Raw genomic sequence first — 27,603 nt, forward strand, 5'->3', positions numbered from 1 at the left:
TAACGGGCCCCGTATTCTAAGTATACGGGCTCTATATTTTAAAAAAACGGGGTCCGTATCCTTAGTATATAGACCTTTTTATTTTTTATTATTACGTAACTTATTTTATAGTTCTTTTATTTTATAAGAGTTACCTTATATTCTTATATTCTTATATATATAGTATATTATAGTTATTATAAGCTTACGGAGTAGGCCCTAGTCTTAGTTATATATATTAGTATTACGGCTAGCTAGTTATAATAAGTATATTAATAAAAGTTAAGGCTACGAATACTAAATAAATAGTATCGTAATTATAAATAGCTTCCCTAAAGCTATATCTATAAGTTATAAAATAAATAAGGCTTCGGTAATTAATTATAATCTTATTAAAAAAGGTTTTTAATAAAAATAGCTAAAAGCGATTATAAAATCTAATACTAAGTTAATTACTAAAGAAGCTATAAGAAGTCTATCCTTAAGCCCGGCTTAAGTTTATCCTATATATAAATCTCGTTCTTAAATATATCCCTTATTTATATATTATTTTAACAAGTCCCGTATTTTAAATATACGGGCTTTATATTTTAAAAAGACGGGGTCCGTATCCTTAGTATATAGACCTTCTTATCTCTTATTGTTACGTAACTTATTTTATAATTCTTTTATTTTATAAGAGTTACCTTATATTCTTATATTTTTATATATATAGTATATTATAGCTACTATAAGCCTATAGGGCAGGCCCTAGTCTTAGTTATATATATTAAGTCGTAATATTAGGTCTCCTTTTTAAAAGTCTAGTCCCGTAGACTTATAAATAAGTTATTTATTCCTAGGTTAGGGATTCGTTAAGTATATTTCTTTAAAATATACTAATACGATATTAGGTCGTATTAAAAAACGTTTATTAAGTAATTCTATTTCTAAGCTTTATTTAGTTTATAATAATATATTTAATCGCTTTAGTTCTAATAACGTAATACTTTATACTTAATACTTTTATATAAAACGTACGTATCGTATAGTTAAGGGGTTAAAAACTTATTAAGATTATAAAAATCTAAAGCGCCCTTATAACGGTCTTATTATTACGTTAAGTTATAAGTATTATTATAGTTTTTTATTTATAGTTTTATTAATATTTTATAATAAAGAGGCTAAGTAATTAATATTAAGATTTAAAAAAAAAAAAAGAGGAGGCTAATAATACTTTACTTAATTTTTATATAAAACTTATTTAGATTTAATCCGAAATTATAAAGGTAGTTAGTTATTTAGCTTATATTTAAACTATTTAGAAAAAGGTAAAAGAGTAGTATATCGAGGCCTTTACTCAAAGTATATAAAAGTTAAAAAAAGAGGATCGCGTTCTTTTTATATTAAATACTTATAAGTAATAAGTAGTAAGTAACTTTTAGGTAATAAGTATTTTTAATAATATTAACTAGACTTTTTTTAAAATTAGTAATAAGTTCGCCTCCTTAGGACCGTTAGTACTAAATACTGACGTTCTTAGGTATTATAATAGTCTTATAAAAATTCTTAAGAGTATTAAAAGTTCGTAATAGGTTCTTATATATTTTTTTTATATTTATAGCCCTTTTACTTAATAAAGTATTCCTTCTTATTATCCTTTATTCTATAATTAATAATTCTTTTAACTTCGTATTTTAGTTAGTTTAGTTTAATAATAATATAATTTTCTATATATAATCCTTTTAATATAAGCTCGAGTAATAAAATATAAAAGACGGGATAGTATCGTATCGTATTTAGTAGTTTTAATTCGTAGTTGATTAGTAAGACTATTTTAATAATTTCGAAAAGTCTAAGTTTTTTATAGTCTAATTTATCGCTCGGTCGTTTTGTTTTAATATTATAATAAAAGAGATAGGTACTGTCCCCCTCTTTTAAAAATAGTCCTCTAATTTTTAATCTATTTACGTTTTTCTTTATATACTATTATACGAACTTAAGGTTTAGTAAAGTTTACTTATAGATCTCTTTAAGCTTACTTATATTTATTATAGTTTTTATAGTTTATAATCCTTATTATATTTTTTTATATATTATTAATTAGAATCCGTAGTTAAAGTAAAACGGGGATTCCCTTATACTTTTGTTAATAATATTATTATATACGAATTAGGCTATTAATAAGAGTACTACTTAGTTATCCTAGTTATAATTTATATAATAATAAAAGTATATTTCGAAGATCTAGTTAATCCTTTTTATCTATCTATTAGTCTATAAATAAAATAATATTAATAATTTATAGTTTATACTAAGTTACGAAATTAAAAATTTCTAAAACTTTAAAATAAATAGCTTATCTCTATTAAAAATAATTTTTTTTAATAAACCGTAGTTTAAAAATATAACCTTAGTAAATATATATACTAGGTCTTCTATAATACTTAATTCTTTATAAGGAATAAAGTATATAAATTTAGTAAGTTAGTTAATTATAACTAAGATACTATCGTACTATATTTTAATAAATAGTTCTCTAAACTTTAATAATTTAATAATAAAATTCTATATAATTAAATACTATACTTCTATTAGTAATTATAGTAATTATAGCTTATTATAGGGTTTATACGGGCTATTTTTACTTTTTTTATAAGTTGCGCAGTCTTTAATTACTTTTATAATTTTAGTACGTATAGCGGATTTATTATAATATTAATAAATCCGTTTTTACGTTTTAGTTACTCCTTAATAACTATATACTAATATATTATAAATTTTTATAATAAGTTTAGGGGTTATCTTTTTAGTTAGGTTAGTATTAATTTATCTAGCTATTATAAAAAGCTTTATAATTAGTATAAAGCTACCGTCCTTTTCTTATTTAAAAATAACTTATATTTCTTTAGGGACCGTAACTTCGTAATCGGGCTTTTTACTAAGAGCGTCTATTCTACTATTTTCTAAACCTTTTTAATAAATAATTTAGAAATTATATTTAAATAAGAATTCGCTCTATCTAACTTATTATTTATTTAAATTCTTATTTATTATAAAGTTTATAAAGTTCTTATAGTTAATATAAACTATAACTTCGTACTTAGTTCTAAATAACTATAGTCTCTATTTTTAAAATACTTCGATAATTACTATTAGTTCCTTATTATAGATTTATTAATTTAATTCTGCTCCATAAAATGCTTTAGAATAGAAGTAATATAAATAAAATTTCCTTTACTCGTCTTATTATCTTAGAACCGCTCTTATAGTAAAGTCCGAGGTATTAGTCTTAACTTCGAAAAGTTTTTAAAGGTCTAGGATTATAATAACTAGTTTAGAGACGACTATATTCTTAACTTTAATAAATACTTCTTTATACTTAGGGTCTTAAATAAATAAGTTATCTTTTTATATTAGATTATTAAGAGGTCTAATTATACTAATATAGTCCTTAAGGAATCGTTAATAAAAATTAACGAATCCTAAGAATCCTTATACGTCCTTAACGTTCTATAGTATAAGCTAGTCCCTAACTACTTCTATTTTTAATACTTATATATAAATTTATCTTAGTATAATAGTATATTTAAAAAAGTCTACTTTTTATATATAGAACTCGTATTTAAAAGGTTTAGTATATAGTTTAGTATCCTAAAGCTTTTAAAATACTATATAAATATATTTCTTATATATTTTAAAGTTAGGGGAAAAAATAAAAATATTATTAATATTAATAATAATAAAAATATCGACGTACTCCCGGAGTACGTAGTTAACTATTATTTAAAAAGTTACTAAAGTATTAATAAGTCCAAAAGGTATAATAAGGTACTTAAAAAGCTCTTTACGAATTTAGAATACTATCTTTTATTTATTTCTTTTTTTAATTCGAATCTAATTAAATACTTTTTTAAAATCTATAATAATAAATTAATTAACTTTATAAAATAGATCTCTAAGCTTAGTAATAAGTAATAAGAAATAGTAATTCTTCTTTATAATTTCGTTAAGTCTCTTATAATTAATAATAAGTCTTTATTTCTTTACTTCTTTTTTTAATATAAAGAATATTAATAATCCTATAAAGGAATTTAATAGTTAAATATATCCCTTTTTAAGTTTTTTATTAATATATTTATTAAAATATTCTTATTTTTTTTAGTTTATTAAGTATATTAAAAAGAACCTAAGTTACGTTCTTTTTTTAAGTTCGATTTCTATATCCTAATTATTATATTTTAGTAATCTTATTTCTTTAGGTTCTATAAATAATTTTATATATATTTAATACTCCTTAAGTATAGTTTAGAGTTGTTATAATCCTCGATTATTATTATTATATACGAACTTCTTAGAACTTTTTATTATTTTAATAAAAGCTATATATCGTATTTATTCTCGTTCTTTAAGAGTTATTAAAAATCCGTTTAAACCTTTTTTTTTCTTAAATCGTTTAGTAACTAGATTTTTTTAGAGGACTTAGCTAGTAATCTAATCTATCTATAAGTTATACTTCCATAACTACGAGATTCTTAAAATAATATTAATATTTCCGATCTCCGTAATATCGTATTATAATTATTTTTATTAGTTATTAATATATATCGAGAGGTATACGGTCTCCTAATTAATATATCCGTAGTTATAGTTAACTCGTTCTCCTTTTACCGTTTATAATCAATATAGGTTATTTTTTTATACTTATAATAAGTTAAGTTTATTTATTATTCTTAATAAAATATAAGTTTTTTATGCGCCGCTATTAATAATAGCGTTTAGCCCTCGTCCGTAAATATCGAAGTTAATTTATAAGTATACGTCGTTATATTATCTAGTTATATATAAGAACCTTTTTTTTATTTTTATTTTTCGTCGTTCTTTTATAATTAGCTTTTTTAGTTTTTTATTATTTATTTTTTTAGGTAGTTTTTTTATTTATATCTTTTTTAGTATTCTTTTAATATTTTAGCCTTTTTAATATAGTAGATTTAGTATTAGTCGTATTTATAGTCTTTTTATTTTATATATTCGCTATTAAGGTATTTTATAAAAAAGCTAGGGTCTAGGCTAAATATTACTTTATTATTATTATTAAAGCTTAGTAATATCTAACTAAGTAACTAGTTTTTTATATAAATATCCTTAATAAGTTTATTATCATATCTTCGTAAATAAAAACGGCTATTTTATTTATATATAAAGTACTAAAAGTATTTATTATTTAGACATTCTACTTAGAATAATTCTTTATAAAAAGGGTCCTCGGGGTCGAGTAGAGAGTAGTCTTTATTTGTATAAGGGGTTATTATAACCTTTTTACGTTCTCTAGTTTTATAAAACTAAATAGTTTAATTATCCTTAAATAAATAAATATATTTATACCGTAGTTCGTTATCGTCCTTTTTAAAATTAGTATTATTAGTACTAAGTAGTACTTTATAATTAATCTCTATTTAAGTATATTATTAAGTAACGTTACGAGGTTCGTCTAAATTATAAGATAATTTTATTTTATTAAAATAAAAAGAACTAGTTCTTATTTTAATATTTTCTTTTTTAAAATTAAAGTTAATTCTTTTTTTTTTTATAACTCCGAAATTAAGAGTCGGTCTTTTAAGTACTTTAATTTTATTTTTATATACGAGGTCCTTAAGCTATTTTTTAATTTTATAAATAAATTTCTTATTAGCGTTTACTCGTTATATTATATAAATAGACTTAGTTAGGACATTATTTAAATCGAGTCCTTCTTTAAACTTAATAAATTATTTTTAGTTTATATAATTTCGTTATACTATATAAATAAGGCCGCTTATAATTTTTTTTATATTAGGTCCTCTTTTTTTAAACTTAAGGAGTTACTCCCTTATACTAGCTAGGAGTTTTTACTTAATTTATCTTTCGAAAAGGTAAAATATATTTTTTATAACGGGGTTTATTTTAGTTTTTTTTTTTATATTTTTATAAATCTAAGAGAGTATTATAATATATTTAATATTATTTTTTTTAAGAGTATAAGGTTAATAAGTGGGTATTTTTTTTTATTATTACCGCTAAAGTCTTAATAAATAGTATAATATTATATCTAAATCGTCCTTTATTTTTAGGTTATTTTAAGTACTATCCTATTTATTCTTTACTATTTTAATAAATAAGATAGCTATTATCGTAGTAGGCTATTTATAAAAGTTATTTATAGAGGACTTTTTTATTTATAATATTAGCTCGCTTTTTTAAAATAAGTTAGTATTAAATACGTTTAGGTTATTAATAGTTTTTAGCTATATATCCTAGCTTATTATAGTTATAGTATTTAAAGTCTTTTTTTTAGCGAGGTTATTTTTTTTTAGTAACACTAAGGTTTATTAGTTTATTATAATACCCTATTATAGTAGTTATTAGTTTATATTTATATTTATTATTAAGCTTAGCTCGGTTATTCTAAGTATTTTATTTTTTTTATTTAAGGCGTTACTTATAGAGTCGATTATCGATCTTAATTATTATATTAATATAATTATAAAGCTTATTTAGTCGTTTTTACTAAGAGAGGTTATCCTTAATTTCTTTTTTTAAGCTATAATAAAAAGCTATTATAAATACTTTATTACCCTAATTAAGTTTAAAAATAATTTACTTAAATTTAGATACGTACTTACTAACTAACCCTTTTTATATAAGGGTTATAAGCCGTCGCTTAGTAATTCGTTCTTTATTAGGGTTACCGAAGGTTTTCTTAAGTCTTTTTTTAAACTTATTATAATTATTAAAAAAAATTTTAGTATTTATTTCTTAGATCCTACGTTTATTTTTAAAATAATCTTTTATAAAGGGTTCGAACTAAGTAAGGGCGTCCTTTTTAAAGAAAAATATTATATAATAAACCTTATTTATTTTAGTAATAAAGGAGGATTTATAGTAGTATAAGTAAGCCCTAGTTTGAGTAAAGAATTTTTAAAGCGTATTTAGGGACCCGTTATAGGGTTTTAGTCTAGGGTACTTAGTTCTAAGTACTAAAAGAGGTCGGGGTACTAAGAGCTAAGTATAGAGCTACTTATTTTTATTTTTAAGTTTAAGTATTATATTATATAATTATTATATAGTAAGTATAGCTATTTAAGTAGGCCGCGTAGTACTATTATTATTAATAATCGATATATTTATATTATTTAGTTAGTCTTTTATAAAGTAAACTTATTAAATAGGAGTAATTAAAATATTATAACTAGCTAATTATAATAAGTATATTAATAAAAATTAAGGCTACGAATACTAAGTAAATAGTATTATAATCATAAATAGCTTTTTTAAAACTATATTTATAAGCCGTGAGATAAGTAAAACTTTAGTAATTAATTATAGTTTTATTAAAAGGGGTTCTTAATAAAAATAGTTAAAAATAATTATAAGATCTAATACTAAGTTAATTATTAAAGAAGTTATAGGAAGTTTATTTTTAAACCTAGCTTAAGTTTATACTATATATAAGTCTTATTTTTAAATATATCCTTTATTTATATATTATTTTAATAAGCCCCGTATTTTAAATATACGGGCTTTATATTTTAAAAAGACGGGGTCCGTATTCTCAGTATACGGGCCTTTTTATCTCTTATTATTACGTAACTTATTTTATAGTTCTTTTATTTTATAAGAGTTATTTTATATTCTTATACTTTTATATATATAGTGTACTATAGTTATTATAAGCCTGCGGGGTAGGCCCTGGTCTTAGTTATGCATATTAGGTTATAATAATAAAAATAAAAAGAATTTTTATAAGTTTTAAAAAATAATAAATATTAGCCTATTTAGCCCTTTTTTTAAAAACCTCTACGTTATTATTAAAGTTTAGAACCTCTATAATTAAGGGCCGCTTTTAACTATTATAGCCGATTATTATAGCTAATTATTATAGCCGACCTCTATTATTAACCTTTTTAACTAGTGCCGTTATTAAAAAAAGTAGCTTACTTATCCTAAATTAAATAGTAGTTTTCGTATTAAAATTATTATATTATATTAAGCGCGTACTTAGGATATACTATGTATATTATATAGTTAAAAAGTATATTATATTATATAATTTCTTTTAAAAGCGTAATCACGTTAAGGTCGATCTTTTATACTTATAAAGCCGGAAAAAAAACTACTATATGCTGGTAATATGTAGCTGTGTTAATAAGATAAAGTACGTTATGGTACTTACCAAACCGCCGATAAATGAGCAGACTAAGATTATATGTAAAGTTTTGAACCTCTTAAGTTATACTGAGTCTTTGCTAAACTCTGGGATCCGTACTGGTGATGCTCGATCTTAGTCAGAGTGGCATTTCAAGTTCTGTGTGAAGACTTCCATTATACCGTCCCTCTAACATCCATAATCTTCTTCTGAGTTGACATATGAATGTATAATTTTTCTTTTATATAATATCGAAGATAAGCAAACGCTGTGTAGTGATACCGATCATGCCCGACGTTTGCTCCCAAAAACCGCCGACTTCGAATAGACATAGTCGAAGTAGCCGTGACGTAGATTGTTTCTCTCTCCCCCACGTCTGGCACATAGTCCTGGCTTGGAAAAAAAATCAACGCTGATGAGCTATAAGATCATCGCCCGATGTGTATCTGTCTCATGTGGTTTCATATCATTCGGGATTTGTGAGTACTGCAAGTTTACCAAATGTCTTTATTGTAGACGTAAGTTTATTCTAAGGAACCGCAATCTAGAGGCACCAGCCTTCTTTGCGGCGCAGTCTTTCTGACACCTGACAGGTGAAAAATCTGGAAAAAAAAGGTCATTAACATCATGCTAAGTCTCCTACATGGTCATTTGTACATTAGGGGCGCAGCATCACAGCCAGTGTTTCTGATGTCCTTCAATTAGATCGTATGCTTGGATGCTGAAACACCTTACGAGAAAGACAATTATCGGCTGGAGGAAATCCCCGCAGTCTACGTTTTACACTTCCATCGAGACAAGCGCACTTACTACAAATATCGGTGGCGACTCATTCTCATGTTTATAGGGACAGGGAGAAAAGAGAATATCCTTTGGCACTGAGTAGGTATCGTAAATAGTCTACTTTACAGGACTGAACAATGCCAGCACTCGCGTCCATGCAGTCAAAAATATATTACATAGCACCCAATAGTGAAGAAAGGAAACAGATCTATATAGGTATGATCAGTATGCCACCGAATGCATCATGCCTCGCACCTCCCCCAAATGCGGAAATGTCTGAACTGCTATTCAAGAGGCCCTCCATCTGGCCATTTCATCCAGCTGATAATTCTACCTGGACTAGACAGGTATTGCCTCTGTCACGTCTGATTTATTGTCGGGACAGAGTACGTGAGGTTGTGTGAGAATCTGAGAGAATAGTACTGCGATACACCCCGAGTAAAAGGCCATCAATGTACCAGACTGGCAGTGAGCGGCGATAATGACGTGTTTTCGTTCGACTTGTGGTTCATGCCGGCTTTATATTGTTTCTCTTGGAACTGAAAATCTGTTTAGCGACATATCTGAAGTCACCATGAATACTAGTGCTTTATAATGAACGTTTATTGATAGACAAGGTGATCTGCAGTGCTATTAGTCTTGCGGGCTTGTGAAGGTCATGACTGCGATGTCTATATCTAACACGTTTCCATTATATATTTAGGGATAGGTGAGGTCCGGTGAAGGGTATTAGTTCTAGAACTAGTAACGAGCACCGTAGCTATTACATGCAAGCAGGACGTTTTTACACAATGCTCACGGAACCCTTTCTTCCATCCAAATCTATTGCGAGAACTATGCAGGTTCCATACTAATGACTGCTATCGAGAGCCTATAAATCTACAAAAAGTTTCTATGAGGTCAACAGGAATGGTTGCAGGCAATCGTAAGGGCTGAAGTGAGGCAATTAATTAGAAAGGAAACGCTGCCAAGGTAATCGAATATCTCTGCCAACCCTCGACACTGTCCATTCATAAGTGCCATGTTGGAGCTACAATAGAGTTTTGACACTATCATCTTCTCGTTAATCTCATATACTCGAATCTCAAAGTGGAATACCAAGGGGGCTCGGGGCTCTTAGCTAATCGGATTCCATCTAGATCTTTAAATAGTACGCCCATCAACTCCATGTCGACAGCGTTTTGCAAAGGTCTTCATGTCGTAAGCCTGTCAATGCGTGCAAGGAGACGAAGGGGGTTTGATTCCTATGTATTGGCGCTTTCAAATTGTCTCTAAATTTACATGTTGTATGCAAATAAAATGCGCGGGAGTAGCTCAAAACCTACCAAGTTGACGCGCAAGAATTTGATTCCAGAGATTTCGATGTCGCCAAAACGCCAGAGTGTTCGCATCTCCGAATTGCTTGACAGTAGTGTTGGTTTGTAATCGAGCTGAAGAGAGTGTTTTGAGTATGTCTTGGGTGTTCAATACAACAATGGTCAAGGTTTAAGGTGTGACAGATGATCTCGTATTATTGTTGTCTTTGAGTTTCGTTGGATGAGAAATGCCCGATTGAACAAGGAGACGAATGGAGAGTGAATATGCTATATTCAGTCTGCTAAGTCTATTATGTTTGCTGCAAAAGCGACCGATGCTCGATAAGAGAGTGAATGGCTCAACGCTGGATGCTTGCCCATATCCAGACCAAGGGAAGTCACAAACCCAACACCAGAACCCAAGTTGATAGTGATGCTACCAACTAGCGTACCTGCGTGAAGAAACAATGGAAACCGCGAGCTGTTTCAGCCATTGTCTCCTTGCATAAGTCTAGTTGATACCCCACTGTCAAGATACTGCTTTAAAGTCTTTCCACAATTACTTCTCTAGATGCGCAACAAGTTACCGGTACCCACATGGGATAAGCCAGTGACATGCATTAGCAGACAGCCTTCAACATCTAACGCTCATGTTCACCTACGTTACTTATTGCCTTATTGGAACGTGTCTGTAGTTGAACTCCGATTGCAGTATGCGATACTATTCTCCATGGCAGTGAAATCGCCGAGTCTAATGGCAATTTGGCTCAGGCCAGCGCTGCTAAATCAGTAAGTGTCACTCACGGCACAGGAACGAAATGCGAAATCAAATGCGAGCACACAAGCAAGTTGCCTGTACTTAAAAGAACGGCCATACCGAAGAATTGGAACCCACCCGTTTACCCTGAAATAGATTCGGTGACGAAATACATCAGGCGAAACGCATCAGCCGGGAACCATGTTCAACGCCCAGCCCTACCTCACGATTGGCCCAGTTGTGCATCGCCTTGGCGATTTGCTGAGCCTCCCAATGAGCAGAGTTTTCCCCTGTCTGCATTGACAATCTGAGACGACATCCGCCATGCGCCCTGCCAGCTGACCCGGACTCGGGGCCGCGGATGATTTGCCGCTTTCTTACCTACCTGACTCGGGCCACATCCTTGCACAGATCTTGAACTGCCCGTTGAAGAAGGTAGGATGAGGGCAGAGAGAATTCTGTCAGAAAACCAGAGGGACGAGACGGACGGCAGATTTTCTCTCTCCGCTCGTGTTTGTAATTGTCGCGAATTGCCGTGCCGGCAAACAAAGCCGTTGATGAGATTCCTCCTGTGCAGCGTTGCTGCGGATAGGCGTTGGCCGTGCCATCTCGTCTAATACATCTCCAATTCTCGCTTGTTTTCCCAGCTGAACCGGAATGCGACCTAAGCAATTTAGTTTTTTGACTTCGACGCTAAGGCAGGGTTATCGACTCATCGATCCTTGCAATGTTAGTTTAACAGAGACGCGAGGTGCAGGCTGCTCAAAACCGAGCGCGAGCTGTTCAATCTGGGTCCCCTTGACCCATGGCGAACTCAACCTCACATCACCGAAAAATGTTCTTCGATCTCAACGGGCACAATCAAGAACCACGAGACAGAAGGAATCGTATTTGCAATCTCTCTGACAAGTCGCAGAAATTACCCAGCATACGGTCAAGCGGCAAATTGTCCGCAAAGCATGAGCACAAAACCCAGCCAAGATCAGTTTGACTTCGAGTCATTGCTCTTGCTTGGCTCGTTCATCCCCCCACAACGCGGACACGGGCACAATGATATGATGCCACGCTACGATTGTTCGATGGTGGTAGTCCGGAATCTGTCACTCCCAGCTAGATGGCTCCGCTTTCCTGACACAAACAGCGCTGTCGAGACTGGACGCAACGACGAGATCTTCTTCCATTCTTCTAGAAGGCCATCAATCTGCCCCGGGTTCACCATCTGAAACTAGAGAGAACCCTACAGCGCGCCAACACCTTTGCGTGATCATCGTCTCATCCTTACAAGTCGATCGTCGGCACCTGCATACTCGCAGGGAGCCCAGCCCTTTCCCCGTAGTGCCGGGTGCATTGGCTATCTGTAGGTAATGAACTAGGCTGAGGGGGTGGAGAGGAGGTGTTGCGATGTCATATCTCAGTTGTCATCCCCCACACTCCGAGTGGATGCGCGTTTTATGTCCTTTCCTTTCTCAGCTTCTTTCTTGTGCCTCTTTAGTTTGTGATACCCGCCGCGAGTTGCGCGGCTGCTCTTTGATATTCTTTTTGCCTTTTCTCGACGTCATCAAACGCGCAACGGCTGGTCTGTGTCTTGAGCCTTCTTCGACATCCGAACATCGCTTGGGCGAAGGAAGTAACCCCTTTTGGCCGGTCAAATGGGGCGGCCGGAGGACTATGGCCAGACGATCAACGCGGTTATCTGGTCTCAGGTTGGAGCGTCGCTATTCTTTCTGTGCCTACGGTTATACTGCAAATTTAAGAAACGCAGTGGACTCTGGTGGGACGACCATGTTCTCATAGCATCTTGGGTTCGTTCAGTCTCTGCGCCATATGTCAGGACCCTCTTACTGACGACAATATTGTGTTAGGTCACCTTGATGATTGCATCAGCATTAACAACGTGGAACGTGTCCCTCGGCTTCGGCAAACATGTGTACCAAATCAATCCAGTAAACTTCCCTCAGATCGGCTTGAACGGCAATGTCATCAGTACGATATCGATTACATCGGCGGTGTGGAGCAAAACGTCCTTCGCGATGACTTTACTCCGAATCGAGGAGAAAGGTTGGACAAGAAACTTGATATGGGGTGCGATTGTATCGATGAACGTCCTTATGGGCCTCAACGCTATGTCTGCTTGGGTGCAGTGTACCCCGATCGAAAAGTACTGGCTTCCCCAAACACCAGGAAAGTGCTGGAGTCCGAAGGTAGCAGCTTACTACGGGGTATTTGCTGCAGGTATGGCTTAACAACAGTTGCTCAAACAAATCCTTTTTCTAACACCTGACAGGATATTCTGCTCTAATGGACATACTGCTCGCCATGCTCCCATGGAAGTTAATTTGGGGACTTCAAATGAAGATGAAAGAGAAGATTGGTGTCGGCATTGCCATGAGTATGGGACTATTGTAGGTCTCGTCCTTTGGGGTGTGTTAAACTGCTTCATCTAACTTGGCAACTAGCGCTGGCGGGACCTCGATTGTCAAGTGCACGACGATTCCTACTCTGCTTTCTGGAGACTTTACATGTAAGCAACAAGGTACCGAGAGGCGTCGATACAAGAGACTAGACTGACTTTCTCTTGAAGATGACGGTAGCGACCTCGTCATTTGGGGAACCGTGGAATCAGGTGTAACGATCATGGCGGCCTCCATACCTGTTCTCCGTGTCCTCATCCGCGACGTTGCAAGTACTGCTCGCAAGTACTACGGCAACTCCGCCACCCGTACCAATGGGTCTCGATTTGGCGGAGGCCTCGCGCGTACCAACACAGTAACTGTAACAACTTCGACAACACGAAAGGGTTCTATTAGGAGGAAATGGGACAAGCTCGCCGATGATCGGAGCGATAAAAGCATCCTTGGGGTCGAGTCGGAACCCGGGTTTGGCAAGATCGTCAGGACAAACGAGATCGTTGTGCAGTATGATACGAGGAGCGATGTTGAAGGGCATAATGGGAGCTACGAGATGGACCAGATGGATCGTATGAACCGCATGGTATAATAAACTTATGATGAGCATATCACCGCTATTACTAACTCATCAGGGGTACTTGATGCGTTTCTATCGTTGCCTTATTGACTGGGGAAGCAACTCGACCCAGCGCTATTTGCGGCCAGCCTGACGGTCATCGGTTGTGAAAGGCTCCAGATAACAGCGAAGCCTCACTAGGCTTTCAGCTGCTTCTATTTGAGCCGTATAACCCCTTTGCCCTCGCGAAGATTGTGTCCGTAGTTTTGTGGACTGTTCTTCTGCTGTTCGCCTGTGAACTTTCCCAACTTTTACACAATAATAGTTATTCGAGCCCGTCACAGCTGAGCGTCCAGCTTCCAGCCACACGCAGCGTTATATTCTCTTACATGTTCCTTAGTCCCTTAATGAGAGAACTTCATCTTCTAGCGTGCTGCCAAGATCTTCCACCCGGACCTGGGTCAGCTTAAGAATACTGACCGGATCGGGGTCAGCTTCAATCCATCTTCGAAGCAAACCCCGAATCATCGCTGATCCTATAACCTTCTTCAAATACGGATCAGTCATCTTGGCTCGGCGCCTGGCCGCTTCTGGTACGTCCTTTGCGGAGATAGGCGCCGGAAGAAAACCCAAATCGTAGATCTCGCGAGCCACATCTTCTTGTTTGAAAATATCATGGTCCATGAAACCAACTAGCTTTGGGATGATTTGTTGGAGGATATCTTTTGACTCGGGAACGATATAGTATAGGGCTAGCCGATCCATAGGAGTAATGGCCGTAGGAAGATTGAAAGGTTGTCGAGCAATAGATTCTCTGATGTCCATGTAGCTGCAAGTGACCATGTTGGACCATTCGACATCCTCGATCGCAAACCATGCTGACTTTTCCTTGCCAATGGTATTGGAAATCCAGGTGAGTATGTAGAAAAACTCAACATGTGTTAAATCCTCGGGATTCTCCCAGGAATCTACCAATGCGGTTGAGATCTTCTTCATGATCTTCGAACTGAGGCCATATGCTAATTTGTGTCTGGAGTAAGGATGTGTATATTTACGCTTGAACACCAGCGTTAGCTAAGTACTCCTTGACATGGATGTTTTGGAAGAACCACGGATTCCTCAGCATAACTTGTGGTGAGTAGAGATCAGGTAGTTCAGGTGTGGAAGGGGTCGGAGGGGTGTACTTGCCGTGATTTCATTCAAAGCTCTTTCGGCATTTTCCTCAGATAGAATTATCTTTTTGGTGATGATCTTCTTGACCAAGGTCCATATTGCAATCCAATATTGGTTCATTTCTCGACCGTTCCAAAGACTTTGCAGTTCTTTGAGGCTCGTTTTGATTCTTGCTGCATCTGTCCGTAGGGTTCCGGCGGTTTTGGCGCGAGAGAAAGATGGTTGGAATGCTCGCAGCGCTTCATCAATTGAGTCCCGAATTGCCTCGAGCTCTGGGCGTAGCTCCTCTGAAGTTTTGTAATAGGTCGGCATGCTACAGATGCATATGATCGCTTCGATCGCCGGTATAAGAAACACGAGAGGTAAATCGCCGTATTGGTAGTAAAAGTCCCAAACATCTGCAATTGAAACCCGAAGGGAGTTTGAAGAAGTTTTCGAAAGAAATGACTTGAAAGCGTGAAGATTGGAGAGATTCAGGATTCAATTATGCGGTGGGGGGAGGGGGAAGGGCAGATATCACCACGCGCCAGTGTAGGGGAGAAGCTATCGCGGCCGTTGTGGTAACATGAAGCCGATAGGTCCTCTTCACGACAGCGACGTTAGACCCTGATAACTACGAAACCCTGATGGAGTGGCATTGCGCCAAAGATGGCATTAGATAAGTACGCAATATTGTCACTCCGGCAGAAACCACACAATCCATGGTACCATCATATCCAAAAGTGGATGGCATCAAAAAGAGGTTCACAAGGTGTTCATGGTTCCACAAATCCAGGACAGACTCAATTTGATTATTTAAACAAAAGTCTCAACGGCCTAGGCCGCAGAAGTTGACGTAGCCTCAAAGTCAAGGTCTCCAGAAGGGAGCCAAGTTTCGGAGAAAGCTCAGTAGCTAAGGCACATATATGTACCAAGTCTGCATACCTCACCAAGTAGTACAAACTTTGGTTCGAGAAAGCCCATCAGATTCGGAACACATCAGCTTCCTTACACAAAAACCACACCAAGAAGATACAAGATGATGCTCCAAGCCTTTTCCCTCATCGATTTGTCTAGTGACGATACGATGCTAGTCTCAGAATACTACGAGGCGGTGGCGAGACTGAACGAACTTGTCGAAGTTGAATGCGACCAAGTGCACTTGCACTTCACTTGCACATTCAACGGCCGCGAGGACGAACAGACCTTGACAACATGCTCTTCATGCCGCGAAAGAGTCGTGGAAATGTCCAGACTTTTTGTTGAACTCTGGCCTGGAGACTGGTATAGCGGACATGGCGCTTACATTCAGGACTCCCTCCTTGACACAATTGAGTCGGAAAAGGCCTCAACTGACGGCATGGACATTGCTTCCATGATCAAATTCCGCTTGAAATATAGCGACTTGGCCGACAGTATCATCAAAGACCTTAGTCTTCCAGTGCCCAGCAATAAGCCATGCGGGGTATGGAGCAAAGCCGAGTGGGAAAAGGAGCGCCGCAAAAGAGACGACGAATCCGTTTTTGACAGATCTTGGGATCTCACCTGGAGGAAACTCATTGACGGTAATCTCATGCCGCAAGGAACTGTTAAACAGGGGCCCGAATTTATTCGCTTTGTACAATACCTGGTTGCAGCTGTGCGCCAGAGAGAATTCACCACAAAGATGTCGCATGACGAATACGACGAACTTATCGAGAAAATCATCCAACTCGTCAAAGATGCTAGAGCTTCTAATCCAGAGCTTGCATGCCATTCTGCCGCAGTTCAACAGGCACGTGTTGAGAGAAAGGGACTTTGGAGGAATACTTGCTTGTTGAAGTTGCGGAAGAATTGCAAAATGGAATGCCGGGCTTGTGGTTTCGTCAAGCCTAAAGCACAAGCAGGAGAATCAAATACGTGCTTTCAAGGGCTGTGGATGAAGAACTGCCAGCCTTCGTAGATGTGGTCACCGCGTTTCTCTGTCTACGGTACAAGGCAATGGATCAAAAAGGTAGAAGGGTGAGCCTATCACATATTTAGATACCCCAAACAACAGATGAGCATGTATACCTTAGTCTCGCGTCGCAGGCAGCTATTCAACATGAGGATTACGGTACATCGGGTATGGTATTAAGCCCATAGAACTTCAACTACACATAATGGTAATACCTCATTGGACCAATCCTACAACAAGCATCATCCTCCGTTAATTTGCAACTGTTGCCACACCGTTTTCGGCTACAGCCGGAACCACTTTCTCTGAATTCACTCCTTCGCTGTTTGCGGGGCGAGTTGTGAACTTGAACATCTCGTTTGACGGAACAGAATTTCGTGCTCTCAACTTCATGGCTGTCTCTACGCCTGCAACGGGAACCTTGTACTGGAGATTACCCCCTGGGAAAGGGAGGTACTCCGGAAGGAGGCCCAATTGAGCCAAGGCTGTACCTTGATCCCAGCTTATATGCTCGTGATACAGGCGATCACCTCGGATGTTGACAACCGCAGCAAACGGGATTTCCGCGTACTTGTTGGTTGGCGGAACGCCTGGCAAGCTAGTCACTTTGTCAGTGCACATCCTTACCCCAAGTACCGAATGTGCTTATACTTACAGCCAGTCAAGCTCCTGGTCGTGTGTGAACTTGAAAATGAATTCATCGACTACACGATCGATGCCAATGGTCCGACTAATAAGCTCCAATTCCGTGTCCGCTGAATTATTGAAGATGAAATTGTGACGATAAAAGTCAGTAAGCTTGCCGCGACCAACGCCACCGGTCAACTGAGTAAGTAAACGTTAGAAACTGTGTTCTTTTGTTTCGTTTTGCACGATCGGCTTTTCCCTTACCGTTGGGATGTGATTGACATATGGTTCCTGCACCATTGTGCTCATTGTGTGCTCCACAGATCTATCGGCGAACTCGTACCAAGTATGCTCGTCCCAGATAGCCTCCAAGTCGAAAATAGGGCTTTTCATTTCGCCTTTCAGCAAAGTCAGGTTGCGAGTGTATGAGAGCATATCCATGTTGTAGTCGAAGTGCGGCTGGAACGGTGTCGCGAATTTGAAGGATTTGGCTGCTGGGTAGAAGTATTCTGTTCGACCCTTTGACCGCAAGGGCTGCCCTTCGGATTTTCCAGCAAAGTGATAGACTGAGGGTGAAATGCTACTAGAGATCGAAGACCTCTCTGAGCTATCTGCGTACACCACGGTACTCACGATCTCTGGGAATTCAGATAGAATCGGCGCAACTGTATTCCACATTTCTGGCTCGTATGCTGGTGCATCTCACTTAGCGATGTCCAAAATCCGTAACGGAGACTGCAACTTACCAACAAGACCTACCACGTTTTTTGGGTCGCATTTATCACTGTTGCGGAATGTTCGGATGGCAAGATCTAGAGTCTCGCGTGCACCGCTCTCGAACGCTGTTGGCTGAATGGCAATGACCGTGTACCCCTCCTCAGCCCATTTCAGGGGCAGTGCGGGGACGCCTTCCTCAATTGCTAGCGCATTGTCGACTGAAGGGACAAGAAGAATGAGTCCTGGCCCAACCCCTCGGCGAGAAAGAGGTGACAGTGTTGAGATACCGCTTCCAATCGTCTGCAATTCGGACTGGGGAAGGGGAGCTGGGGGTTTGCTGATGTCTGCGTACATAGTGGCGTCGCGGTATACTCTTCTTTATCGGCGTGATTTCAAGTTTGGGGCACTCTCGGTGGACTGGGAAAGTTTGAGAACTTATAACATGAGACACTTTACATTAAGATAGCAACTCATACTAAGTGCACCACACGGCACGGGATGAGCTCCGGCCGAGTCATTATAAGCTAGTGCTCATATCATGACAGTATTCCGAGTTTCTATTCTAACTGCTGACTAGATAGAGCATTCGATTGGTTAGTGGAGGCGGAACTTCCGTACAGAAGTAGATCTCGGACTTACGGACCTACGGACTTACGTGTTGCTCAACGATAAGTGTGCGGGCCGAGCACCGCTCACATTCATGGGGTCTCACTTTGCCCTACCAATTGGCCGCTGATTGTAATTGACAATCTGGGGAATTACTTTGATAAGCCTATCTCAACTCCAATGATGTTTACGTTGCTTATCTGCTTACTCAATGACGGGGCCTCGTGGGTTTGAGAAGCAGTGCGACCTTTCGTAGCATGATCGAAACATGCTGATTTACAACCCGGTGAAATCGCTCCATGTCCATCTGATGTGAATTGGCGGCAATTGCACCTTGCATCGTCGGCCCGCAACCTGCATTCAGTGCCGCCTCTTCGGTAGACCCGCAACTTTCGGCCGCCGTATACAAGGCACCGCACTACACAAACTCCACGCCATGCCCCGGCCGCCGGTACGCCCCGAAGACCGAAAAAGGTCCACCAGGGCCTGCACGGCGTGCCGAGCGACCAAGAAGCGATGCGACGCAGCCCAGCCATGTCGACCATGCGTCAAACGCGGGATAGGCTCGTCCTGCACCTATCCTCAACATGTCAGGGCTCGTCGCGCACCGCCGAATCAATCTTCGGCCGCTTCAGGAACTCGGCAGCGTGATCAGGTGTCCCCCTTACTCTATCAACGGCAAGAATCATCTTTGCAAGATGAGAACGAGACCGCAGCCTCGTCAACGTCCGGCAAGACGGTTACGCCGCCTGGTCCGCGCCCGGTGATGATGTACACCTGTAGTGGAGAAAAAGGTACGATTTCCATATCGCGCGCCGCTTCAGCGACGATATTAAGGCGTCCTTAGGCGTTCCACACTGAGCTAACAGTTCGAAATCCAAAGTATTCGTCGGAAATGCCTCAGCCATTGCGTTCTTACAATACCTGCGAGGAAGCTTGCGTATCCTTGGTCCAGGGTTCACGATTAGTCAGGGATGTCACCGCATGTTCGAGGCACAAGTTCCTGTGCAGCAGACCGATGACTTCTCAGATGACATTGAAAACGTTGAGAGAAAAACCCTGGTTCAGCGCTACCTTGACGCCGTGAGTGGAAGCTCTCATGACTTGTTTAACTGAGTGTGGAATTGACGAAGCCGCAGTCTAGTGGACTCCTTGATTTGTTCGATGAATCAGATATCGAAGAACTTATCATTCTGGCCCAGGAACCGTGTACGGAGTCTCAAAGGTCCAACTCTACTTTCAATTCAGGGAGGCTTCTGTGCCTCTACATGATGGTTGCGATTGGTGCCCAATGTCGTGGTCAGATAGGAGATGCACCCAAAGCCTTTCGTTACTTCTCAGAAGCACGCAAGCTGTCGTTCGAAGGAATGTTGAGCGATCCCACACTGAACACCGCTCGCGGCTTTGTGTTAATGGCCTTCTATATGTTTGGCGCTTGTCGTCGCAACTCTGCGTTTATGTACCTTGGGGTTGCCACAAAGGCGGCGTCGGTCATGGGCTTGCACATGGCAGAGCAGTTTCAGTCTCTTTCGGAGAGCGAGCGAAGTCTGAGGTACGATATTATTCCCTTCATGTCTCTTAACTTTCCTTTCATCCATACAAAGAATCAAATTAGAAGCTGACGTACCACCAAGGTCTCGGGTCGATAAGAGCATACGACTTTTTGACGTTGTGTGTAGCTCAATCCTCGGAAGACCAACAAGTGTAGCACCTTGCCGACTGAGACGAAGCGTAAAGCTTCATGAGAACCGACATCGAAATCTGTCAGTAGACGCGGCATGCACATTTGCCACAATTCTGAACAGGATCGTCGACACTCTAACCGAAGAATCTGAGTTGGGCATGATCAGAGCACAACAATTCCTCGATGAAATTAGACATTGGAGTAAGGACCTGCCAACAGGTTTGCGCCAACGTCCAAAGAGAGGAACCGCCCACTCTCATCATTCTCAAAACCGAGAGATAGCTATTGGAAATATCCACGTCGCATGTACCTACTACTTTGGCATTATCCTGACAACTCGCGAGTTTTTAATCCACCATATCATGCCGCGAATCAACAAAGACACGTCACTCATGGACGACCACGATGATGAAGGAGGGGGAGAAGATGAGAAGAGTGTTGCTGAACTATCTGATGCCTGTGTGGATGCTGCTGTGTTCATGGCCGAGATGTGTGCTGACGCTCTGGACTCGCGCACAATCATGGGCAACATGTGCATACTGAAGTAAGCCCTTTTGATCTTGTCCAAATATGCGTGTTACTAATGTTTGGTTCAGGGCTTGGTTATTTGCCGCCGGTCTTGTCCTTGGCTTCTCACTACTCGCCCCTGGCGTACCCCAAAACCGTGGAAAGTCTTTCCATAGCGCGCTACGTGTTCTGGACTTTCTGGGTCATTTGAGTCCCCAAGCAGCACAATATCACCGGCTTCTCACAAGTTTTTCACAAGCCATCGACTCCTTCAAGACCAATTCGCCGGTCGAGCAACACCATGCGGGTGCCCCATACGTTGAAAGACTTTTATCATTCAATTTAGCGGAGAGTCCTGAGACCCATAGACAGGGAGAGACGTCGCAGCTGCGCGAAAGCATCGAGCATGGCAGAATTCAAGAACGATCTGAAAGAGCAGGTGATGCTATTGTAGACTTAGGTGATCGGCAAGACCTTTTGTCTTTTGACCCAACCGCATCTGGCGGGGAAGACTTGATGCTGAGTCTTCTTTGGGACGATGGCGATGTTGCCTTTGGAGAGTCAAGTGCTTTCGATATGTCAATGGGATACGGCTAAGCGCGGGCCAGTGGGTGTGTGAATGCTACATGTACCAAAATTAGCGAGTTGGCGGAAAACGAAGCCAGGTCTTCGCCTTGGGGGCATTGGACAACTTTGGACCACCAAACAAAGCAGACGTGGGAATACCCTATACAGGTCTGAGTACTGAAATCTATATAATGGAATAGAGCTCCCGGCTATGTTGCTTTCCACGGTCGGGCACTACATGCATGCATCCGTGCACGTGTGAAAGCTCTGACGTCAAGTAACAAGGCATAGATACTCAGCCGGCGACTTCTTAACCAACCCAAGTTTACAAGCGTGGAAACCCTTGCACCTGCAAGAATGGCGATGAGACTTGCCCTCGCAATCGCGTTGAGATCGACGCGCCTCGTAGAATCTGACAGTGTTCGTAGCCGCCAACATTTGAATCCGAACTAAAGGTTAGAGTTCTGTCCTTGTTACAAGAAATGGTTTCGGACGGCTAAGTTCAAGTGATACTCTTGGGGAAGCTGATGGGTCCTTACATCGGATGACAGGGGATCTCCATGCCAGGCGTGGTTTTGGAAGAGAAAAACTGCCCGTCTTTACCGGCGGACTTCTCCGGATCGCCGTAGAAGTCACAGTAATGCTGAGTTGAAGTCTGAAAGTTGCCATGGAATGAACACAGTCGATGCACCGTGACAATAATTCGTACCATAACATTTTGCCCATGCGAGCGCTGTCAAAGGTTTGAGTGATCCGATTTGATGTATACTTATGAGCTGTTCCTGCATCTTATGACATCGAGAGATTCTACGTAAGCCTGCCCCCCTCCTACAAGAGTTGCGAGGAAAAGTCTCCAGTTCCGAGCAGCGGCGGCACTGTATATAGAAAGAATAGTAGATATGAAGCATGTGTGGCTCATTCAACAGGATGTCAGATGCACCACTGTGTACAAAGTATGGAAGTCTTTGCCAAGTGGTTGGCGACCGCGAGTATCAAACGAGCTCAAACCTGAGGATTCTTATTACCTGACTCGTCAGCATTTTTTGGTTGCCTCTTGATTCCGTACAATGAACTGTTACAGGCATAAAGGCAGTCTGACCTCCTCGAACTACTCACAACATCTCGTCTTTCTATCCCATCATCAGAGCCAAACACCACAACTATTCATCACTTCTGTACTCTTTACCGAGAACGTTGACCGTTTCAATCTAATCTACCACGATGCGTTTCCAGATCGTTTTCGCTATTCTAGCTACATACGCTGCGTCCGCTATGGCGGGTGCTTGCGAGGACTGCCAGCGAACATGTCCTAGGCCCAGCGAGGCTGAGTGCAGTAAGCCATTTGCGACTCTATTTTTCGAAAAATCAACGAAATACTGACGTATCACTCGTTCTCTAGACACTCTTTGCGCTCCCATCTGCAACGCAAAATAAAGTAGACAGGCTTGGTGCTTCTTTTTACTCCAGCCTGACGGGCCACATCTACGTAGCAGGCAGCGATCATATTCTATGAGGGCAACCCGGGAGCCCTTCCCCAGTGTACTTCTCTTTGGAAAGGTTGGATTTAAATTTGACGGTGATTTAGCCAGAGCTGAAGAATGACAACTCGATTTTCCATCGCAACTAGACTGCGCCAGGCGAGTCAACTTCAACGCAGCGATTGTGATTTAACGTCTACTCTGAGCGCTTAGAGTGTGTAGCCTATGAGAGAGATTCAAACTCTCCGTGATGCTAGACCTTCGTCTCGCCCCTATTGCCAGCAGGAGTGTGATACGTGCGATTGCATGGCTCCGCACGTGTTTGATACACATCAGCCCCTAGCCGATTATTTATTACTCCCGCATGGTTTATAATACTGCATACAATGGGAGTCTATCATGGATATATGGTTGAGATTATCGGAAGTATTCGCCAAAGAGATGCAACTACGGGTATAGGAGTCATCTAGTGGAAAGTTATGGCCATTATTGCATATGATCGAGTCCAGTTCTAGAATCTACCTCGAGATCAAAGCCTTGGAAACTCTAGCTTTCAATCGCTCCTTTAACTTTGAATTTTATAGAAGAATTTACGTCTCTTTATGGTATGGTACTACGAGAGACGCTAAGCTGGTGTATGTTTATCATGAGCTTCGTGCCTCAGTTTGGAAATAAAAGCTTCGCAAATTCAGGTTTCTCACCTCTGTCAGTTAGGAAGAGCAGGTTTTCGATTAATATCGCTATCACTGGCTCAATGAAAGTGTACAACTGCAGGACACTCTCTCGTGTTGTCATTCTAGCCAATGCCCCATGTGTTGTCACTTATTAATAGGTAAAGCGAGGGTAAATTGCTAGACTTTGTGCCAGAACTTAGGCAAACGGATCAGTCGACTTTGGAGTCAACGCACTTGACAAGAGGCGAGCAATGTCTACACGGATCATGTTACTTTTGTGCCGTAGTATGGACTAATCGTCTGCCGGCGCAGATTCCATCACCACTCCATTTAGTTGCAGGGCTGGTTCGGCCCTTTTCAAGGCTAAAACCTTGAAGGGGTTAGGTAGTTGAACCCTGCACCACAACAGCGTGGTGTCGGGTAGGTATATCCTAGACCATAGGCAAGCCTTTGAGCTGTTTCCAAGCTTCAACTACAGAGATTATAACAGCTTGCGAGTGTCAAATCAAGTCTACGCTGAGATGAACGCCTTGAATACAGCTTCTCAAGTTAAGTTGAGGTACTACAAGTGACACTCATGTTGAACATGTACGCAAGTGCCATGAAATGCGTGATTTCCATGCTGGAAAGTGTCAAATGTTCATATTCTGACCAAAAAAGCACTCCCATGATCAATCAGTGCAAGTCGTGGTATTCAGCATTATCAAGGACAAAAGGTTAGGTAAACTATAGATCTTAGCCATGGCCAGTAACTAATCAGATCGCTTCTTGAGACTCTGATATGTGCCTTTCGCAGATGCCCCCAAGACTAGAAATGCGTTACAACAAAGGACTCATCCACACCCCCGAGACTGTGTTTTTCATTTTACTCGTACTCCGACTTGTATGAGAATGATGACACTCCAGAATGATGTATCTAGTAATTATCATCCCATCAAAGTTCTCCAAAGTTTCTGAATGAGGCGTTCTTACTTTTGCACTCACCCATTGAGAACTCAGAATATGCTTATGTTGTAATCACTTAGTCTTAAGGACCTTATCAGTAATCCTGGAAACCTTAGTGCCACGAGGAGTAATTGATCGCTCAAAGTTAGCTAGGTGTTTCATGATGGGCTTTGACTACTTCTCGCAAAAAGGGTGATGTGCGGCTATGATTCAACTAATTGCAGAACCTCCATCTAGCTTTTGTTCTAATAGCTATTACTGGTTTTGAAAGGGCCACTTGGATTGCCTCGACGTGAGATCAGTCTGATGCATCCCGAGAATGACAGCTCCCCTAACTGGCATTCATCGCCCAAAACCAGATATGCGGTTTGTTGATCTCGATGATGAAACCCCATGATCCCCTTGACGCGTCTTCTCGGCCGATGAACAGCATGCATCGAGCCGAAGAGGAGGTGCCCGTCGGCTCATAGTCCTCACTAACGGGTGGTTTTTTCTCGTGAGAGCTGAAGTAATTTCTTCTGCTCCTGTTTAAGAATTCGTCAGCGGGCAAGTTGCGACGGGCGAACGCGTTGCGCGCAGCCATGGTGGCCCCCTTTTTATGAAACACGCGCAAGGATCTGGAACACCAACGGCTCCGTCTGACATTGACGAACACACGTCATCCGAACGTGGACGATCGTTTGGGAAAAAGTTATGCTTCCCTAACTCCCCCTTCCCTTTTTCTAGAATTAGCTGCAGGCCTGCAAGCCCCCTTCATCAACCCTTACCTGCGGGCTGCGGCTGGCAGGTTGATGAGGCGCGGCCAAAAAGATGAGACGACAAGCACACAGATAGATCCCCCATCGGCATTTCCGTCAGGCGCTACTGCCACAAGGAGGCCAACATCAGACGCTTGACAGCTGGAGAATTCGTGGAAGGCCGCGAGTCACGGATAGCCCGCCCACATTACGCTGTGTGGTTGCTACAGTGGTTCGTTGCATGTTGAGGTTGCCATGAGTTGTCGTTCGCGTGCGCCAAGGTGGCCTCGGGAGTTTGATCATCGTACATAAAGGCTTATCACCACCAGTGCCAACGTACTCACGATACACAGAGTTTTCTTGACCACAGCCAAACAATCAAGTCACTCTAGTACTACATCCAACTCGAACGACTTTGACAAGATGAAGAACATTATTTCCTACATCATGATGGCGATCATGTAAGATCTCCCGCCAAACCCTCGAGCTCCGTCGATCCCCAGCTAACATCAACAGGTTCGTCATGGTACAAGCACAGCAGGGCGATATTCAATGCCGCTGCAGGACACACATCACCAACTCCGTGGTACAAACAGGCGGCCAAAAGCTATGCGGTCAAAAGGGCGGCATCCTCAGCAGCAACAGCCAGCTCTGCACCAACCTTTCCCAAAACTTCACCGACACGGACTGCCAGGCATTCGGCGACTCATTCTTTGCGACATGCGGTACGGCTCGTTCGCCAATCAAGAGAGGCATCTACAAGCGCGAAGTTACGCCGATGCAGACGAGACCCAAGAGAGGCTGGCAGTGGGGACGGGAGCCGGTTCACCTGCTCGTGTCCCGGCGCCCGATCCCCCAAAGGTTCTCCAAGAACTGAGATAAGCATTTGGGGCATCAACACATTTACTTTCAACAAGCATTCACGGCTCAATAAGCATTAGCGTCTCAATTATTACATGATTTGAATCTTCAAAGTACTAAGCTCGTTCTTGATCTTATCAAGTTCTTCCCGGAGCCTCTTCTCAAAAGTCTGTGCATCCCAATCGGAATCTTCCAGAACGTTGATTTCCTCGCCATGCATGCCGATGAGCTCAGACATTTGCATGTTGTTAAGATCCAGATTCTGGTAGGCTGATTTCCAGGACGGCCCCGGCTGGCGGCCCCATGTCACGCCCCAGGAGATGATCTCCTCTGTTAACTGCACGATGATAGCATCCATGCTCTTCCAGCCACCCGTTGGGAGGCTAACACCTCTCTCTTGGCAAAATTTGGTGAATTTCTGGTTCGCTCTCCTCGAGATGCACAGGGTGGCCCAGTCGTGTCCCGCAACGATAGTTCCGCCGTCCTCGACACTCTTACGGTCGGCATAGAAGAAGAAGTGAGACTGAGATTCCAACGTGGTTTCTAGTTCAAGCTTCTTGTTCATAGGCAAGAGATCCTTTTCAAAGGTACCATCTACATCCGAGGTCCAGTGCACGAGTTTCGGCCGAAGGTAGTCGTCTTCTTCGGCAACGCCTTCTTCCAGAGCCGAGATTGCAGATGTAAAAGCTTCCTCTTCTTCATTTGTGAGCTTTGTGAGCATGTAGACCGGGACGAAGTCGTATTCAATCGCGTCAGCCATATCTGCGGCAGCACTCTGTTGCTCTGCCGTTGTTTCCGAGGTTACTGGCGGGGCTTTTGTGAGTAGCGATTCTTGCTGACCCCTCGCGAGTAAGATACCGGATGAGACTAGGAAGGAACAGGACAGTAGCCTCATATCGACTATGATGTACCGTCACAAGTTCTTGGAAGGCGCTGACCTCTAAACATATTGACAACAAGTGGCAAAAGGTCTCCGCGACCTTGACTACGTTATATGAGCCTATTTTGCCTCCTTGGAGGATCGCGGAAGGAACTTGATGGCTGCCTAGACAAGGCAGTGATCCTTCGTTGGACTTACGCCCCAACAATGCACCACCTCTGCTGTTGATCTTGCTGGCGCTTCTTGCTAACCTGAATGAGAGCAGACGAGAACTTTGGATCTAGCTTCAG

General features: G+C 40.3%; 8 protein-coding genes across 8 annotated transcripts; 5 read left to right on the forward strand and 3 right to left on the reverse strand.

Annotated features, from left to right (window-relative positions):
- Positions 1–12,627: 12,627 nt before the first annotated feature.
- CPAR01_13263 (uncharacterized protein) lies at positions 12,628–13,975 on the forward strand (the record flags this gene model as incomplete). The annotated part of the gene is made up of 5 exons (XM_060497517.1): positions 12,628–12,780; positions 12,841–13,210; positions 13,263–13,380; positions 13,435–13,499; positions 13,560–13,975. The coding sequence occupies 5 exons, from the start codon at positions 12,628–12,630 to the stop codon at positions 13,973–13,975; spliced, it is 1,122 nt and encodes a 373-aa protein (XP_060343910.1).
- A 363-nt stretch (positions 13,976–14,338) lies between these two features.
- On the reverse strand, positions 14,339–15,427 carry CPAR01_13264 (uncharacterized protein; the record flags this gene model as incomplete). Its single annotated transcript, XM_060497518.1, has 3 exons — positions 14,339–14,948; positions 14,998–15,070; positions 15,127–15,427. 3 exons carry the CDS (start codon positions 15,425–15,427, stop codon positions 14,339–14,341), a joined length of 984 nt encoding a protein of 327 aa, XP_060343911.1.
- Positions 15,428–16,133: 706 nt separating this feature from the next.
- Positions 16,134–17,036, forward strand: CPAR01_13265 (uncharacterized protein; the record flags this gene model as incomplete). The annotated part of the gene is made up of 1 exon (XM_060497519.1): positions 16,134–17,036. The coding sequence occupies one exon, from the start codon at positions 16,134–16,136 to the stop codon at positions 17,034–17,036; it is 903 nt and encodes a 300-aa protein (XP_060343912.1).
- A 246-nt stretch (positions 17,037–17,282) lies between these two features.
- CPAR01_13266 (carboxymethylenebutenolidase) lies at positions 17,283–18,728 on the reverse strand (the record flags this gene model as incomplete). Its single annotated transcript, XM_060497520.1, has 4 exons — positions 17,283–17,628; positions 17,686–17,855; positions 17,922–18,349; positions 18,404–18,728. 4 exons carry the CDS (start codon positions 18,726–18,728, stop codon positions 17,283–17,285), a joined length of 1,269 nt encoding a protein of 422 aa, XP_060343913.1.
- A 688-nt stretch (positions 18,729–19,416) lies between these two features.
- CPAR01_13267 (uncharacterized protein) lies at positions 19,417–21,768 on the forward strand (the record flags this gene model as incomplete). The annotated part of the gene is made up of 5 exons (XM_060497521.1): positions 19,417–19,774; positions 19,864–20,063; positions 20,120–20,532; positions 20,786–21,208; positions 21,261–21,768. The coding sequence occupies 5 exons, from the start codon at positions 19,417–19,419 to the stop codon at positions 21,766–21,768; spliced, it is 1,902 nt and encodes a 633-aa protein (XP_060343914.1).
- A 1,191-nt stretch (positions 21,769–22,959) lies between these two features.
- CPAR01_13268 (uncharacterized protein) lies at positions 22,960–23,172 on the forward strand (the record flags this gene model as incomplete). The annotated part of the gene is made up of 2 exons (XM_060497522.1): positions 22,960–23,071; positions 23,138–23,172. 2 exons carry the CDS (start codon positions 22,960–22,962, stop codon positions 23,170–23,172), a joined length of 147 nt encoding a protein of 48 aa, XP_060343915.1.
- A 2,823-nt stretch (positions 23,173–25,995) lies between these two features.
- On the forward strand, positions 25,996–26,449 carry CPAR01_13269 (uncharacterized protein; the record flags this gene model as incomplete). The annotated part of the gene is made up of 2 exons (XM_060497523.1): positions 25,996–26,033; positions 26,089–26,449. 2 exons carry the CDS (start codon positions 25,996–25,998, stop codon positions 26,447–26,449), a joined length of 399 nt encoding a protein of 132 aa, XP_060343916.1.
- A 75-nt stretch (positions 26,450–26,524) lies between these two features.
- On the reverse strand, positions 26,525–27,193 carry CPAR01_13270 (uncharacterized protein; the record flags this gene model as incomplete). Its single annotated transcript, XM_060497524.1, has 1 exon — positions 26,525–27,193. One exon carries the CDS (start codon positions 27,191–27,193, stop codon positions 26,525–26,527), a length of 669 nt encoding a protein of 222 aa, XP_060343917.1.
- Between the last annotated feature and the right edge of the window lie 410 nt (positions 27,194–27,603).

The sequence above is a fragment of the Colletotrichum paranaense genome (assembly GCF_030867605.1).
Source record: "Colletotrichum paranaense strain IMI 384185 chromosome Unknown Scaffold_12.1, whole genome shotgun sequence".
Classification (NCBI taxonomy): Eukaryota; Fungi; Ascomycota; class Sordariomycetes; order Glomerellales; family Glomerellaceae; genus Colletotrichum; species Colletotrichum paranaense.